The sequence below is a fragment of the Piliocolobus tephrosceles genome, chromosome 16 (assembly GCF_002776525.5).
Source record: "Piliocolobus tephrosceles isolate RC106 chromosome 16, ASM277652v3, whole genome shotgun sequence".
Classification (NCBI taxonomy): domain Eukaryota; kingdom Metazoa; phylum Chordata; class Mammalia; order Primates; family Cercopithecidae; genus Piliocolobus; species Piliocolobus tephrosceles.
The window spans coordinates 9,666,544-9,683,088 of record NC_045449.1 but is presented as its reverse complement, the minus strand read 5'-3'; the positions used below and the strand labels follow the sequence as shown (position 1 = coordinate 9,683,088).

The 16,545-nt window shown below is 46.4% G+C and overlaps 1 protein-coding gene across 3 annotated transcripts in view; it reads right to left on the bottom strand.

Moving 5' to 3' along the window:
* Nucleotides 1-16,545, bottom strand: part of USP43 (ubiquitin specific peptidase 43) — an 84,427-nt gene that overhangs the window by 4,372 nt on the left and 63,510 nt on the right. For all 3 annotated transcript variants that reach the window (XM_023190895.3, XM_023190896.2, XM_026456286.1), the window contains 2 exons: nucleotides 15,896-16,054; nucleotides 13,891-14,055 (listed from right to left, as the gene is read on the bottom strand). In XM_023190895.3, the coding sequence (XP_023046663.1) occupies nucleotides 13,891-14,055; nucleotides 15,896-16,054 (324 nt within the window). The remainder of the gene's footprint in view (nucleotides 1-13,890; nucleotides 14,056-15,895; nucleotides 16,055-16,545) is intronic.

Below are 16,545 nucleotides of genomic sequence, written 5' to 3'. Positions count from 1 at the left end.
AAAAAAAAAAAAAAAAAAAAAAAAAGAGAATGTTATATATATATATACACACACATATATGTATTTTTTTTTTCTCAAAGCATTTCTTTAGATTAGCCAGTCATAGACACAATTTTACCCAAAATACTCTGTAATTTTGGTTTGGATTGACCTTATTAAATTCGCAGCCCTCGGGGGGAAGAAATATTCTGCAGTCTGAGATGTGTGTGAAGTTTATTTCTTTTTTTTCTCTCTCTCTCTCTTCTACAGCCCTGGGAAGAGCAGAAAGGGACGCTTTGTATTAGCAGGACAAAGCTGTGACTTTTAGCCTTTCAAAATGAGAGCATGTTGCCTGGAGCCCCAGCAGGTGGCGAGAGGAGTTGGCAGCTGCCCGAAATAGCAGTTCTTCCTTTCTTCCTGGTAGGACAGGGTCTGAGGCCAGGGCTGACATCAACGCCTGAGCTACATTTCATGGGAACCACAGATGCCCACGGAACTCGCGTCTCCTCTTTCTCAAGATGGCAGTGAAAAAGCACCCCTAGCTTTATTCTCCTTCCACTTACTGCGCTATGATAACAGGATCTGAGACAGTGACGGCTTTAATAAAATTGAGAAATACACAGCGTAAGAACAGAAGGGAGTAAGAGGCCCCCATGCTCACATCACACTTCCTCTCTACTAAGTCACTTCCCGCCCAGGGTGGGTGCAAGTCCCGGTACCCCTCCGCTGGGGAGATGGACGAACCTTCTGGGATGCTGGGAGACAGATGCTGAACACAGTGGTGTTCAGAGACCCCTGGGCACTAATTCTGGTTCAACCCCTGCCCCACCCCACTCCAAGAAGATTCTGTTTCCAGCCAGTCTGGCTTGAATGAGAACCAAGAAGAGCCTAGAGCCTTATACTGCATTAAAGACACAGGCAGTTACCTTCTTCCTGAAGGTTACATAAGCCCCGCAGCATTCATAATGTGCTCCTTGGACCCCACAAGAGCCCCCCCCACCCATGCAGATGGTGCCAGTGCAGCTGACAGGCACAGTCCCCCGACACCCCCTCCACACTGCAGCTCTGGAGCCAGCAGGTGCAGCTTTGAGAACAGCCACATCTGTTCCTATCCCTGTGTGGCCACCTTGATTTCTACATGACTTTTTTATTTTTGGCTAATGAAATACGCATCAATCCAAACTCATGTGTTTTGTGAACAGGGCTGGGGACCTCTTGGTGCCATGCTTAGCTTCCCCCCGCCCTCCCACCACAGAACAAGACTTTTCCTAGTTGAGTACCTTCTGTCTCTTCAAGGGCTTCCATCATGCTTCATACATCCACCTGCTTACTCCTTCAAAAAATATTTAATAAGCACCTACTATGTGCCAAGGACTGTCTTCAATGCTGGGGATACAGTTGAGGGAAAATAATATGATGCACCTGTCTTTATGAGGTTTGGCAAAAGCAAGAAGAATATATGATACCATACAATGCTTCTTTTCTTTTTTTTCTTTTTCTTTTTTTTTTTTTTTTTTGAGACAGAGTCTCGCTCTTGTCCCCCAGGCTAGAGTCCAGTGGTGTGATCTTGGCTCACTGCAACCCCTACCTCCTGGGTTCAAGTGATTCTCCTGCCTCGGCCTCCCCAGTAGCTGGGATTACAGGTGCCCACCACCACGTGTGGCTAATTTTTGTATTTTTAGCAGAGATGGGGTTTCACCATGTTGGCCAGGCTGGTCTTGAACTCATGACCTCAAGTGATCCACCTGCCTCAGCCTCCCAAAGTGCTGGGATTACAGGTGTGAGCCACCATGCCAGGCCCCATATGATGTTTCTTGAGCCGTGTACAATTACTTCACAGCCTGATGACCATTTCTGCATGGAGGTCTGGGTGCAACCCGGGACAAGCCTACCCCCCAGCTTTCTTCTGGTCCCCATAAGAAAAAGCTACACCGATGAGTTGAAGCTTCTCCACCTCCAATATTGAACCAGCAGGACGAAGCGGGGAAGAAAAAGGCTGGCTGTCACACCACCAGCTCTTGGGAGCCAAAGCCACTGCCCCTTTTATTACTCCAAGAGCCACTGCCATGCAAGAGAGGGTGGGGTAGAAAAGAAAACAGCAATATGCACGAGGGGGTCTGGCAGTCCGAGAAGAATCAACAGAACCATCGGAGCAGGCCGCTGATGAAACAGAGCCACCAGCAGAAACGCGACAGCTTAAAATGATCAGTAAACTTGCATCTCAAGGAAGACACTGAAAAAACAGGGACTGAAAATCATGACTGACCAAGAGATAGAAACTACAAGGGAGGCCGGGTGCGGTGGCTCTCGCCTGTAATCCCAGCACTTTGGGAGGCCGAGATGGGCGGATCACGAGGTCAAATTAGCAATTAACAAATTGGACCACAGCAGCAGAGTTCAAGACTGGCCTGACCGACATGGTGAAACGCCGTCTCTACTAAAAATACAAAAGCCCGTCTCTACTAAAAACAGAAAAATTAGCCGGGTGTGTTGGTGCGCGCCTGTAATCCCAGCTATTCATGAGGCTGAGGCAGGAAAATCGCTTGGACCCGGGACGGGGAGGTTGCAGTGAGCCAAGATTGTACTACTGCCCTCCAGCCTGGGCCACAGAGTGAGACTCCATCTCGAAAAAAGAAAGAAAGAGAGAAAGAGAGACAGAGACAGAGACAGAGAGAGAGGGGGAGGAAGGGAGGAAGGGAGGAAGGAACGAACTACAAGGAAAAAGGCAGGAGACTCAGAAGACAGATCCAGGAGACTCAACAACAAATCACAAAAACATCAAAAGCAGGAGAGACAATCATTACACAAAAACCAAAAGACATTTCTCTAAAGACAGGCCCGAGTCTGCAGAACAAAAGGCACCCCCAAGTTTTAGGTAAGGTTGAAGAACAAAAACCTGTGCCTAGGCATATTCTGGGAGAATTTCTAAACTCCAAGGTCAAGGGGAGGATCTTAAAAGCTTCCAACCAGAAAAAACAAATGACTCTCCCATCAACAAAAAAAAAAAAAAAAAAAAAAAAAGCCTGGGCTTCTCACCTGCAACCCTGGGGCCAGGGAGGCTGTGGGAAAACAGCTTCAGATGCCTGAGAGAAAAGAACGGCGACCCAAGAGTCGTGCAACCAGCCAAGCTGCCATTCACTCCCAAGTGAAAGGAAATACTTGCGGCTGGGCAAAGATTTTGAGAACATATCACACACACTCGAATGAACCAGACCTACCACCTCAAGACGGGGGGTGACAAAGAGGAGAAAAATAGTGGTGCACAGTGGACCCTGCAATCCGGGTACCATCCACCACCCTATATGCAGGACAGACGGCCCAGAATGTGTCACGTAAAGTGAAGTGCTGCGAGGGGCGTTCTGATAACCGTCTGGAGTAGAAAGTATTAGGCCCTGTCAGCAAAATCTAAGAGCTTGCAAAAGAGACCAGAGGGGGCACGTGAAAGCCTTTCGAAGCTCTCATTTTGTGGGGAATGACAGGGAAAAGACTGACAACAGATATATTATATATTTCTCATCTTATCGGGGGGAAGGAGAGAAGACAGTGGTGAAATACAGCACCTTGCAGGAAATAATTGGCTTCTAAATACTGAGACGGAGAAAGCAGATTAACAAACTGCTACTTTGTGACCTGAGCAGCAGAACTTCCCAATGAACCAGGAAACAAAGAGCAACACGCTCACATCAGCACAATAAGGAAAGGAAAAGAAGCAGCAGCCACAGAAAATCTTTAAAAATGAAATGAACAAAATCAAGTTTTGCAGCTGTTCCATTAAGTCGGCATGAATGGAAGGCTCCAGTTATAAGACAGCCTCTGAATTTTTGGTAAAAAGAAAACAAAAAACCCAGCACCAGGCTGTTGACCAGAAACCACTTAAAACTAACTCAAAAAGAAAGGTTCCCAAAGCCCAAGAGAGTGGCAAAAAATGACAGCAGGCAAATGAGAAAGAGAGAAGGCAAAAAGAAAGAAGAAAAGGGTGGAATTATTAAACTTGGACAAAGTAGAATTTAAAGTTGAAAACATTGAGCAGGGATAAAGAACCACATTATAATGATAAAAAGCACAATTTATAAAAGAGATCTAATAGTCATAAACCCGTAGACACCTAGTAACAAAGCAACTAACAAGATAAAGCGAAAATTATTAAAACGCAAGGATTTCTTGATTAAAGATACAGCTAGGCTGGGTGCAGTGGCTCACGCCTGTAATCCCAACACTGTAGGAGGCCAAGGCAGGTGGATCACCTGAGGTCAGGAGTTTGAGACCAGCTTGGCCAACATAGTGAAACCCTGTCTGTACTAAAAATACAAAAAAAAAAAAAAAAAAAAATTGGCTGGTGTGGTGGCAGGCGCCTGTAATCCCAGCTACTGGGGAGGCTGAGGCAGGAGAATTGCTTGAACCTGGGAGGTAGAGATTGCGGTGAGCCAAGATTGGGCCATTGCACTCCAGCCTGAGCAACAAGAGCGAAACTCAGTCTCAAAAAAAAAAAAAGATACAGCTATACAGGAAGGTTTCCATATATTTCATTCCTGCCAGGAGTCTCAGAGAAGGTACATTTAATAGTTATGACATAAAGCTCACATCCCTCAAATAGACAATATACATTAGTTTGCATGTGCACAGAGCATTTGCAAAATAGTAATCATGTACTTGACCACAAAAAGGGACTAATATGTGAACTTGCGGCACGTCTGACTCGAAAAAGGGAATAATTTTTGAAAACCACATTCTTGGATCACAACCCACAAAAATCAAAGAATAAAGTTGACCAAAATAGTCTGAAATAGTTGAGACTTCCAGATAACCTCTAGATCAAAGAAGAAATCAAAACTGAAATGAAATACTATCTGGAAAGTGCTTAAAAAGAGAAAACCAAAACCTTTGAGGCCCAATAAAACCATAGAGGAAATTTATCATCAGAAGTGCCCATACTGAGAAGCTATGAAAGCTTAACTTTCAGGGCCCCTTATTACGAGGGGGTCTCTGGGAAGGACCCCTAGCCATTTTTTTTACATGGTCATTATTGTATAAAAATTGCAAAAGTAAGATGTTTCTATGTTCTTTTTCTTATAGAACCTTTCCCCACACCCACCTCAATTATATAAGTTGCAGTCTCTAAAAAACTTGGATCCATTCATTTTGGTTTAAGATTCCTTCATTGTTATGATGTTCGTAACCAGGGCTACCAGAAAGGTGGTGTTCTCAGGCTGCCAACACTTCTACACAGAGACCTACCTGCTGGTGTTTTGCAGTGGTGACTTTTTACTGAGTGGGACTACTCTTGGGCATTGCAGGACACTTAGCATTCTTGCCCCCAACCTGGGGAATAAATGCCAGTAGTCACCTCTACTAATTTTGACAGTCAAAAAAACCCAGCCGGGCGCGGTGGCTCACACCTGTAATCCCAGCATTTTGGGAGGCCCAGGTGGGCAGATCACCTGAGGTCGGGAGTTCAAGACCAGCCTGACCAACATAGAGAAACCCCATCTCTACTAAAAATACAAAATTAGCCAGGCATGGTGGTGCATGCCTATAATCCCAGCTACTCGGGAGGCTGAGGCAGGAGAATTGCTTGAACCTGGGAGGCGGAGGTTACAGTGAACAGAGATTGCACCATGGCACTCCAGCCTGGGCAACAAGAGCAAAACTCCATCTCAAAAACAAACAAAAACAAAAAAAAAAAACCACTCTCTCCTACATATTTGCAAACTCATGACGGTGGGAAGAAGGGCTACCCACCACTATTTGAAAACTTATATGCTAGATTTGCTAGATTTTCGTCTTGCCCGGGTTTAGTTAAAAAAAAAAAAAGCTGGATTTTTCTTTTTCTTCTTTCTTTTTTCTTCTTCTTCTTCTTCTTCTTTTTTTTTTTTTTTTTTTTTTGAGATGGAGTCTCTGTCGCCCAGGCTGGAGTGCAGTGGCGCAATCTCGGCTCACTGCAATCTCCACCTCACAGATTTAAGTGATTCTCCTGCCTCAGCCTCCCAGGTAGCTGGGATTATAGGCACGCGCCACCATGCCCAACTAATTTTTGCATTTTTAGTAGACGGAGTTTCACCACATTGGCCAAGCTATTGAGAAATTCCTCATCTCAAGTGATCGGCCTGCCTCGGCCTCCTAGTCTTTCTTTTTTTTTGAGATAGGGTCTCACTCTGTCACTCAGGCTGGAGCACACTGATGGGATCTCGGCTCACTCCAACCTCCACTTCTTCGGCTCAAGTGATTCTCCAGCCTCACCTTCTTGAGTAGCTGGGATCACAGGCATGGCTATCATGCCCAGCTAATTTTTGCATTTTTAGTAGAGACAAGGTTTTGCCATGTGGACCAGGCTGGTCTCGAACTCCCAACCTCAAGTGATGCACCTGCCTCGGCCTCCCAAAGTGCTGGGATTACAGGCATGAACCACCACACCCAGCAAACGCTGGATTTTTCAACCATCTCAGAACTTCTAAAACAAGTTTCAAAATCTGTCACCATTTTAGTCAAACCCCAAGAGGAAAAGCTCTCTTAGGAAGCAAGACTCTTGCAGTCTCTCTCCAAGTGAAAGCGACTCTAATCTGGAATGTATGTCTAAAGAGCCTGAGAGCCAAGACCTGGCACCCAGAGGGAACGGGTCCATTTCAGTCCCACCACTTTCCAGGGGTGAGCTGTACAACCAGGTGCAACTGGTTGCTTCACACCGAGTCACACCAAGATTTCCCCTTGGTAGGGCTATAAGATCATCTCTCCCAAGGGTTTTGAGGACTGAACTAGTGAATGTGAGTACAATGCCTGCAAGGGTCTGCAGGACAGTTATCATCCCTCCCCCAGCCCTCTCAGAGGTCTCTGAGGAGTTTTTCTAGAGGTGTGCCTGACATCTGTCTGAATAGCATGAGAAAAACTTGGGCCATCCTTTGAAATCGCCTCCTCTTGGGAGGGTGTCAAGCACATTTCTTCTTGGGAGAACCGAGAAATGGCCTGAGGTACTTTGCCGTTAAACAGAGCTGGGATGAATTTTTGAACTTATCATAGGCGGTGCTGACAGGGATGAATGAGCTTGAGAAAGAACATCTTTTTTGCTGTAGACACTATTTTTTTTTTTTTTTTTTACGTGGAGTTTCACTCTTGTTGCCTAGGCTAGAGTGCAATGGCACGATCTCGGCTTACTGCAACCTCTGCCTCCTGGGTTCAAGCAATTCTCCTGCCTCAGCCTCCTGAATAGCTGGGATGACAGGCATGCACCACCACGCCCAACTAATTTTGTATTTTTAGTAGAGACGGGGTTTCTCTATTTGATCAGGCTGGTCTCGAACTCCCAACCTCAGATGATCTGCCCACCTCGGCCTCCCAAAGTGCTGGGAGTACAGGCACGAGCCACTGCTCCCGGCCCAGAAACATTATTCTAAGGAAATTAGACAACTCCAAGATGCACAGACATGCTATGAGTGTCATGTCTACTCGTGAAATTCTGGCAGCCCAAATGCCACACACTGGGGAATGAATTAACTAACTCTGACACACAAATCAATGTAAACCAGAGGGGCGGACTCAGTGAGAATCTAAAACCAATTGTAGCTTTAAGATCCTATCATCGTCTCTATTCAACTCACAAATATGTAACCAGAGTTTGGTACACGCCTGGTACAGTAAGTCTTTGCAGCATCATTGACAGGCCCTTGATAACTTGAACTTGAATCAAAACAACATATAATGAAACCAACTTTCCCAAAGACTAATTGATACAAATAATAGTTAAGCTCCTACAGCATATTTCTGGTCCCAAAAGCATCGTCAGACTTCTAAATAAAGACCCAAACACTTCTACTATTAAACATTGAAATAAATGTGAGCTACGGCTAGGCGCGGTGGCTCACACCCTGTAATCCCAGCACTTTGGGAGGCCGAGGTGGGCAGATCACGAGATCAAGAGATTGAGACCATCCTGGCCAACTTGGTGAAACCCCGTCTCTACTAAAAATACAAAAATTAGCTGGACATGGTGGTGCGCGCCTGTAGTCCCAGCTACTCGGGAGTCTGAGGCAGGAGAATTGCTTGCACCTGGGAGGTGGAGGTTGTAGTGAGCCGAGATCACGCCATTGCACTTCAGCCTGGGCGACAGAACAAGACTCCATCTCAAAAAAACAAACAAACAAACAAAAGTGAGCTATACATACATTTAAGAAAAGTAACAAGTAAGATAATTATTTGCCCACTTATTCCAGCTCAGGGTCATGAATGGCAGGAACCAGCCCTGGACAGGCCCCCTCCCATTTCAGGGAGGCTCGCACTCACACTGAGACCATGCAGACAATCAGATCACCTAACGATCCATCTTTAGGATGTGGGAGGACACTGGAGCACCCGGAGGAAACCCACGCAGACGTGGGGAGAGTGAGCAAACTGCATTCTCCAGTAGTCCCGGCCAGGAATCAACTAATTTTCCTCATCAACATTATAGTGAAATGACCGTTGAACAAAATGACACTATTTAAGGACCTGCTGTATTGCATTGGGTACTTGGATACAATGATGACATAAAGTATAAAGAAATAAGCAGCTGATGAATACACACACACATACACACACATACACACACACACACTGTGCCAAAGCAATTCCACTCCTAGGCATGCACCCAACAGAAATGCAGAGGTGTGGACACCAAGGACATGATCAAAAATGTTCACAGCAGGACTACTGGTAATGGCTGCAAACCAGAAACAACTCCGAAACCTAACCACAATGCAAAATGTAAACTATTCTTACAATGTAAGGACTTTTTAAATCATCATTTTTTATTTTTTGGGAGAGAGTCTTGCTCTGTTGCTCAGGCTGGAGTACAGTGGCACGATCTTGGCTCATTGCAAACTCCGCCTACTGGGTTCAAGTGATTCTCCTGCCTCAGCCTCCAGAGTAGCTCAGATTACAGGCGCGTGCCACCACGTCCAGCTAGCTTTTGTATTTTTACTAGAGACGGGGTTTCACCATGTTGGTCAGGGTCAGGCTGGTCTCAAACTCCTGACCTCAGGTGATCCGCCTGTCTCGGCCTCCCAAAGTGCTGGGATTACAGGTGTGAGCCACCGTGCCCGGCTCGATGTAAGAAACTTTAATAAGGGAAACGATGAGATTTGTCAAGTAGCAGACATTGCAGATAGCTTCATGACCAAACTTGCATTGGATTTTTGGAGAATCCATAAATAACTCAAGAAACCATAAATCTGTAACAACTCAAGGTGCTCCCCTTGGTGACCAGGCCAGATTTCTCCAGGTCAGACCACGAGGCTAGCCTCCACAACAGATTCCAGCCCATGGATGAATCTGCAGAAAGGAGGAGGTGGCTCCCCCACCTCACCCTGCAAGGCCTCTTCTCCACACCCCTGTGTTTGCTTTTTTATTAACAATCGTCAAAAGACAACAGTTCGCTCTCTCTCGTAAGTAAATTTCTGTGCAGAGAACTATGTATCTCCAAGCTGTTTTTCATTTAAAACAGTGTGATTGAGAGAGATACAAAGGAGCAAGGTGCTGGAACATTCTGTTTTTTAATCTGGTACATGAGGATGTTCATTTTATGAAAATTTATCAGATGTATACTTCATATACTTTAAGTAATGAAGGATTAATATACTTTACTTACATATACTTATATATATTATATATAATTGTATGCAATATGTAAAGTATACTAATCACAACTATATATGATATTTCTATTAAAATTGTATTTAAAAAAAGAAGTTAGGACCTAACAAGAAATAAAGAACTAAAAAAATAATTTGAACATGTTACCACTTTCTGGCTGAAGGAACACAAAGGCTAAAGATCACACACACACACACACACACACACACAAAGACACACAGACACACAGGTACAAACAATACACAAACACACTCATACATACTCTTACATACATAGACACATACAGAGACACACACAGAGATGCAAACACAGACACACACACACACAGACACATATACACAGATACATACACACAGATACACAGATACACAGACACACACACAGAGACACAGACACATATACACAGATACATACACATAGACCCACAGAGACACACACACAGATATACAGATACAGACACAGAGACACACACAGACACATACACACATGGAGACACACACACAGACACACACAGAAACATACCTAGAGACACAGACACACACATACAGACACACACACACACGGACACATACACAGATGTACACACAAGACACAAACACACACATAGACACACACACAGAGACACACACACACCCAAAGACACACAGAGACACACACAGAGAGACACACACAAAGACACAGATATACGCACAGGCACAAACACACATACACAGACATACAGTTGTTACATAGTAATGCTGGTTTTTTTGCTTGTTTTTTTGAGATAAGCTCTCGCTCTGTCACCCAGGCCAGAGTGCAGTGGTGTGCTCACAGCTCACTTTAACCGTAACTTCCCAAGCTCAAGAGATCCTCCCACCTCAGCCTCTGAAGTAGCTGGGACAACAGGCACATGCCACCATGCCTGGCTAACTTTTTATAGAGATGGGGGTCTCACTATGTTGCCCGGGTTAGTCTTGAACTCTTGGACTCAAGCGATCCTCCCACCTTGGCCTCTCAAAATGCTGGGATTCCAGGTGTGATCTGACAATGCTCAGCCTTTAGGACTTTGTTTCTGTGGCTATCCCCTTGTTCCCAGTACTGTCATCAACGTCTCCCTGTAGACCTGATCATCTGAATGCATCTCTACTATCTCCTACTGAGCTGTCAGCCTGCCTTCCTTCAGTCACCTTGCTTGCTGGAGTGTGCACGCACTGCCACTTCCTCCACCTCAGCCTCTGGGCCACCTGCTGCAGGAAGGCCTCCCTTCTCTCCAGCCATAGCAGATGCTCCTGGAGCTTCTGCCGGGCCGGAGGGAGGGGTCACCAGAGGGCTTCCAGCCTGATGGAATCTACCCATCCTCACCTTTCTCAGCCTTTCAGCAGCATTCAGCACAGTCAGATGCTTCCTTAAGATTCCTTTTTCTTATTTTTTTTGCATCTGTCAACCACACTCACCTGGTTTTCTTCCCCTCACTGGCTGCTCCTTCTCAGTTCTTTTCTTGGCTGCTCAATGCTTAGATGTTGGAGAACCCCCAGGTTTGGTCTTGGGTCTTCATTTTTTTTTTTTATTTTGAGATGGAGTCTTGCTCTGTTACCCAGGCTTCAATGCAGTGGCGCGATCTCGGCTCACTGCAACCTCTACCTCCCAGGTTCAAGTGATTCCCCTGCCTCAGCCTCCTGAGTAGCTGGGATTACAGGCACCTGCCACCATGCCCAGCTAATTATTTTGTATTTTTAGTACAGACAGGGTCTCACTATGTTGGTCAGGCTGGTCTCAAACTCCTGCCCCTATGATCCGCCCACCTCAGCCTCCCAAAGTGCTGGGATTACAGGCGTAAGCCACTGTGCCCAGCCTTCATTCTTTTCCAGCTGTACTATTTCCCCAGGGGAGCTCAGCCAGCACCGTTCCATCCGTGTGCTGATGACTCTCAAATATTTCTCTCCACTCCCCAGTTATCACATTGATGTGATGTCCTAGCAGGGTCCCCCAACCCCTGAACCCCTGGGCTGTGGACAAGTAGTGATCCACTGCAAGCTCACTGCAAGCTCCGGCTCCCGGGTTCCCGCCATTCTCCTGCCTCAGCCTCCCGAGTAGCTGGGACTACAGGTGCCGCCACCATGCCCAGCTACTTTTTTTGTATTTTTAGTAGAGACGGGGTTTCACCGTATTAGCCAGGATGGTCTCGATCTCGTGACCTCGTGATCCGCCCGCCTCGGCCTCCCAAAGTGCTGGGATGACAGGCGTGAGCCACCACGCCCGGCCGCTTCATCTGTATTTAAAGCTGCTCCCCGTCACTCGCATTACCGCCTGAGCTCCACCTCCTGTCAGATCAGCGGGGGGTATTAGATGCTCATGGGAACACGAAGCCTATTGTGAATTGCGCACGTGAGGGATGCAGGTTGCAGGCTCCTTACGAGAATCTCAGGTTGCAGGCTCCTTACGAGAATCTCATGCCTGATGATCTGAGGTGGAACAGTTTCATCCCAAACCATCCTCACCCCGAGTCGGTGCAAAAATTGTCTTCCATGAAACTGGTCCCTGGTGCCAAAAAGGCTGGGGACTGATGTCTTCCAGGATTCTCAAAATTACTATGTCAAAAAACCTTGCCTTCCCTCCAAAATGAACTGTTCCTACCCAACTTTCTCCCATCTCATTAACTGTGCAGCTCTTCCCCTCGTTATTTAGGCCCTAAGCAAGGAGTTATCCTTGACTCTTCTGTTTCCTTCACACCGTACACCCCACATTGGCAAATCCTAGCAGCTCTAGCTTCAAAATATATCCAGTTTGACCATCTCTTACCTAACATGCTAGTTCAAACCACCACTGTCTCCCACCTGGATATAACCATGTTAGTCTCCTGAATGACCTTCCTACGTCCCCACTCTTGCCTCCCTGCGATGTATTCTCCACACAGTAGCCAGAGTAGACTCTCTAAAAACTATGAATCAGATCAGCCACTTCCCTGCTCAGAACTCTCCAGCAAGCTAAAAAAAAGTCAATTTTATGGAGGTATGGAGTAGAATGATGGTTGCCAGAGGCTGGGAATGGGGGTGGATGAAGAGAGGTGGGTTAATAGGTACAACTAGGCCAGGTGCGGTGGCTCATACCTGTAATCCCAGCACTTTGGGAGGCCGAGGCGGGCAGATCATGTGAAGTCAGGAGTTTGAGATCAGCCTGACCAACGTGATGAAACCCCATCTCTATGAAAAGTACAAAAATTAGCCAGGCGTAGTGGCAGGTGCCTGTAATCCCAGCTGGAGGCTGAGGCAGGAGAATCGCTCGAACCTGGGAGGCAGAGGTGGCAGTGAGCCGAGATTGTGCCACTGGACTCCAGCCTGTGTGACAGAGTGAGACTCTGTCTCAAAATAAAAAAAAATAAAAAAAAGTACAAATACACATTTAGATAAAATAAGTTCTTATGTTTAATAGCACAGGAAGGTGACTACAGTTAATATAAATAGCTAGAAGAGATTTGAAATGTTCACGGCACGAAGAAATGATAAGTGTTTGAGGTGATGGATATTCTAAATACCCTACTTTGGCCATTACACACTGTACGCATGTATCAAAATATCACATGTACCCCATATATATGTACAATTATTATGTGTCAATTTTTAAAAAGCAATGATTAAAGCAGAAGCATTAAAAAAACAAAACAAAAAACACCTCTCCACTCGCTATCCACTACACTTAGAAGAGTTCAAACTTTATACCTCAAACTCGGAAAGGTAGGTTCTGACATGACCTCTGTCCACTCCTGCTCTCTCTACTCCTGGGTGTCTCTGCTCTGGCCACAGCTCTGGTTTCTTTAGCCCCTCACACAACCAATGCTCACTCCCAGCCTTCACCCTGGAGGGCTCCTCTCCTGGAACACACCCTAGGCTTCTACATAAGTCACTCTGTCTCACTCAGGGCTCTGCTCAGTGTCACCCCCTAGAAAGATGTTCCCCTCCCGCCCTATCTCCAGGACCCTGTGCACCCTCCCTCCTCCACCCCGGGCCCGGATACCCTCTTCCCTGATTCTCTTTTCCATTCTTCCTTCTTTAAGTACCATGTTCCCAGGTTTACTTATTTATGACAGTAAGCTACACAGGGGCAGAGAAAAGGTACCTGTGGCTGGAGGGAAGAGGATGGGGAGAAGCGGGCAAGGAAGGGCAGGTCGTAGAAGACCCCACTTAAGAGATGAACAAACCTCTCGTAATGATGGACGCTTTCCATTCGAGGCTATAAAGTGACAGGGCTTTCATACAGAGCAATAACAATGGACGTTACAGGAAATGAAAATAAACCAAGCACATGTAACCAACGTACCCTTTTCCTGGTTGCAGAGGCTGTTGGTGAAGATGGGAGAGTCGGGAACCTGGGGCAGGGAGGGGCAGGGGGCGGAGCTCCAGGACAGCAGGCTTCCTCTTGTGCTGCCAGCGTGGCTCCCCAGGCGTAGGAGCCAGTGGTCCGACAGGGAGGAGCTGGTAGAGCCTGTGGAGGAAACACAGAGAGGGAGGCTGAGCCCAACCCTAGCCCTTCAGAGTCCTAGGGGAGCACCTCACAGCCAGATCCCCATTCCAGCCCCATCCTTCAGCCCTGGAACTACAGAACCAGAGCAGAACTGCAGAAACGAGTCAATGACGAGAGGGGAAACCTGTGATTGGGCACCCATATGACGAAGCTTACAAGTTTAGGGAGAGGCATTTGAGCACAAAAAGGAAAGTATGGGCGGGGTGTAGTGGCTCACGCCTGGCATCCCAGCACTTACAGAGGATTAGGCAAGCGGATCACCTGAGGTCAGGAGTTCAAGACCAGCCTGACCTACATGATGAAATCCCATCTCTACGAAACACACAAAAAATTAGCCGAGTGTGGTGGCGGGCGCCTGTAATCCCAGTTACTCAGGAGGCTGAGGCAGGAGGATCGTGTAAACCTGGGAGGCGGAGATTGCAGCGAGCCGAGATCGCGCTACTGCACTCCAGCCTGGGCAACGAGAGCGAAACTCCATCTCAAAAAATAAAAAACAAAACAACAACAACAACAGCAAAGGGAAGTACGTTGACAAGCATTGAAATGCTTTCCATGAAATTCCTTGTCACCAGCTTTGGCATCCGAAATATGTTTTTTGTTTCTTTTCCAGAGCCAAAGGACTGTATTACTCAGAGCTGTAGCCAGAGGCACAGTAGCAACATTTCATCATTACCAGTACCAGGGCCCCAGTACGCACAGTTCAGCAGGTAATAAGCCATGTTACAGGAGTGTATCCCAAGTTTAGGGAAACCAAATCTTTTACAACGGGCAGTAAGGATGTCTACCTTTTGCACCATAGGGATACATTGTCTTTATTATACTGGACTGTTAGAAAACCTTCTTTTCTCTAATAGGACAGGTTTTTACTTCTTTTTTCAACATATCCTTCTATAAATGGAAGCTGCACTTGCATTAGGATTGGTTTAGACCTGCTGAGGACTCTTGGATTTATTTGGCCATTTTCTGATAACCGTTAGGAGAAAATCTGCTTAATTTTTTTTTTTTTAATGCTCTCTTGTCCCAAAGATAAGGACAGTTGGTTTGCAGCATGAAACAAATCCCATGAAAGGGTCAGCTTTGGCACTTTCTTTCTCCAGTTCCAAGCAAGTTTGAGGCTGTCTAATAAATGAATTCTTGGAGTGCAGCAGTGTTTAAACAGCTCCCTTTGAGAGGCTGAGGCGGGCGGATCAAGAGGTCAAGAGATCGAGGCCATCCTGGCCAACATGGTGAAACCCTGTCTCTACTAAAAATACAAAAATTAGCTGAGCATGGTGGTGGCATGTGCCTGTAGTCCCAGCTACTTGGGAGGCAGAGACAGGAGAACTGCTTGAACCCAGGAGGCGGAGGTTGCAGTGAGCCAAGATCATGCCGCTGCACTCCAGCCTGGTGACAGAGTGAGACTCCCTCTCAAAAAAAAAAAAAAAAAAAAAGGTACCTTTCCTAGAAAAATCCAGGATCCTTTATAACTGCCCTGCCTTCCCAACAGGACTGACATCAGTTTATATTACACACACCTAATAAAACCTGCTGTCATATGAGACTAGGAATATGGAATTCCACACTGCCAAGTGTCACCTGTCCTGAATACAAACAATTATCCTTTTCCCCTTTCCTGAATTATCATCTATCCATCCCACACCCTGGCAAATGAGCAACTAGTCTGTGCTACTCAGATTCTACAGCAGCAGCCCGGGCTTCCTCTTTCAGATCCTTGCCAACCTCTCCTGGTCCTGCTGAGCCTCTTCCCAGTTCTTTCAGTGACTTCACCACACCCCCTCCTGTCATGAGCAGCAGCACCTACCTCTCATGGAGCTGCTGGCTGACCAGGGAGGGATGCTGTTCCGCTTCTGATAGAAGAGGATGTAAGCCCCTCTGGTGTTGACCTCATCTTCTCGAAGCGGTTCCACCGTGCTGTCATCGTAACTGTACCACTGGCCATCCAGAGAGTTCCGGCAGTAGGCTGCAAAGGTCCCAACCCCAAGTCTCAGTTACTGGAGCCCCAAAAGGTAGGAAGACATTTCCCACTGGCATAGCTGAAAAAGTGGTATATTTAAACCAGAATGAGAAAAAAAAAAAAAAAAAAACAGTCCATTTTTGGCCAGAAATGAACTTTTTTGGAATCAGAAAAGATCAATAGGTTATACCCACAGATTCTTACTGATAACGAGTGCTGTTATTATTTTTATTTTTATTTATTTATTTTGGAGACAGAGTTTCGCTCTTTTGCCCAGGCTGGAGTGAAGTGGCACCTTCTCGGCTCACGGCAACCTCTGTCCCCCAGGTTCTAGCAATTCTCCTGCCTCAGCCTCCTGGGTAGCTGGGATTACAGGTGCCTGCCACCACACCCGCCTAATATTTGTATTTTTATTAGAGACGGGGTTTCACCATGTTGGCCAGACTGGTCTTGAACTCCTGACCTAAGGTGATCCACCCACCTTGGCCTCCTAAAGC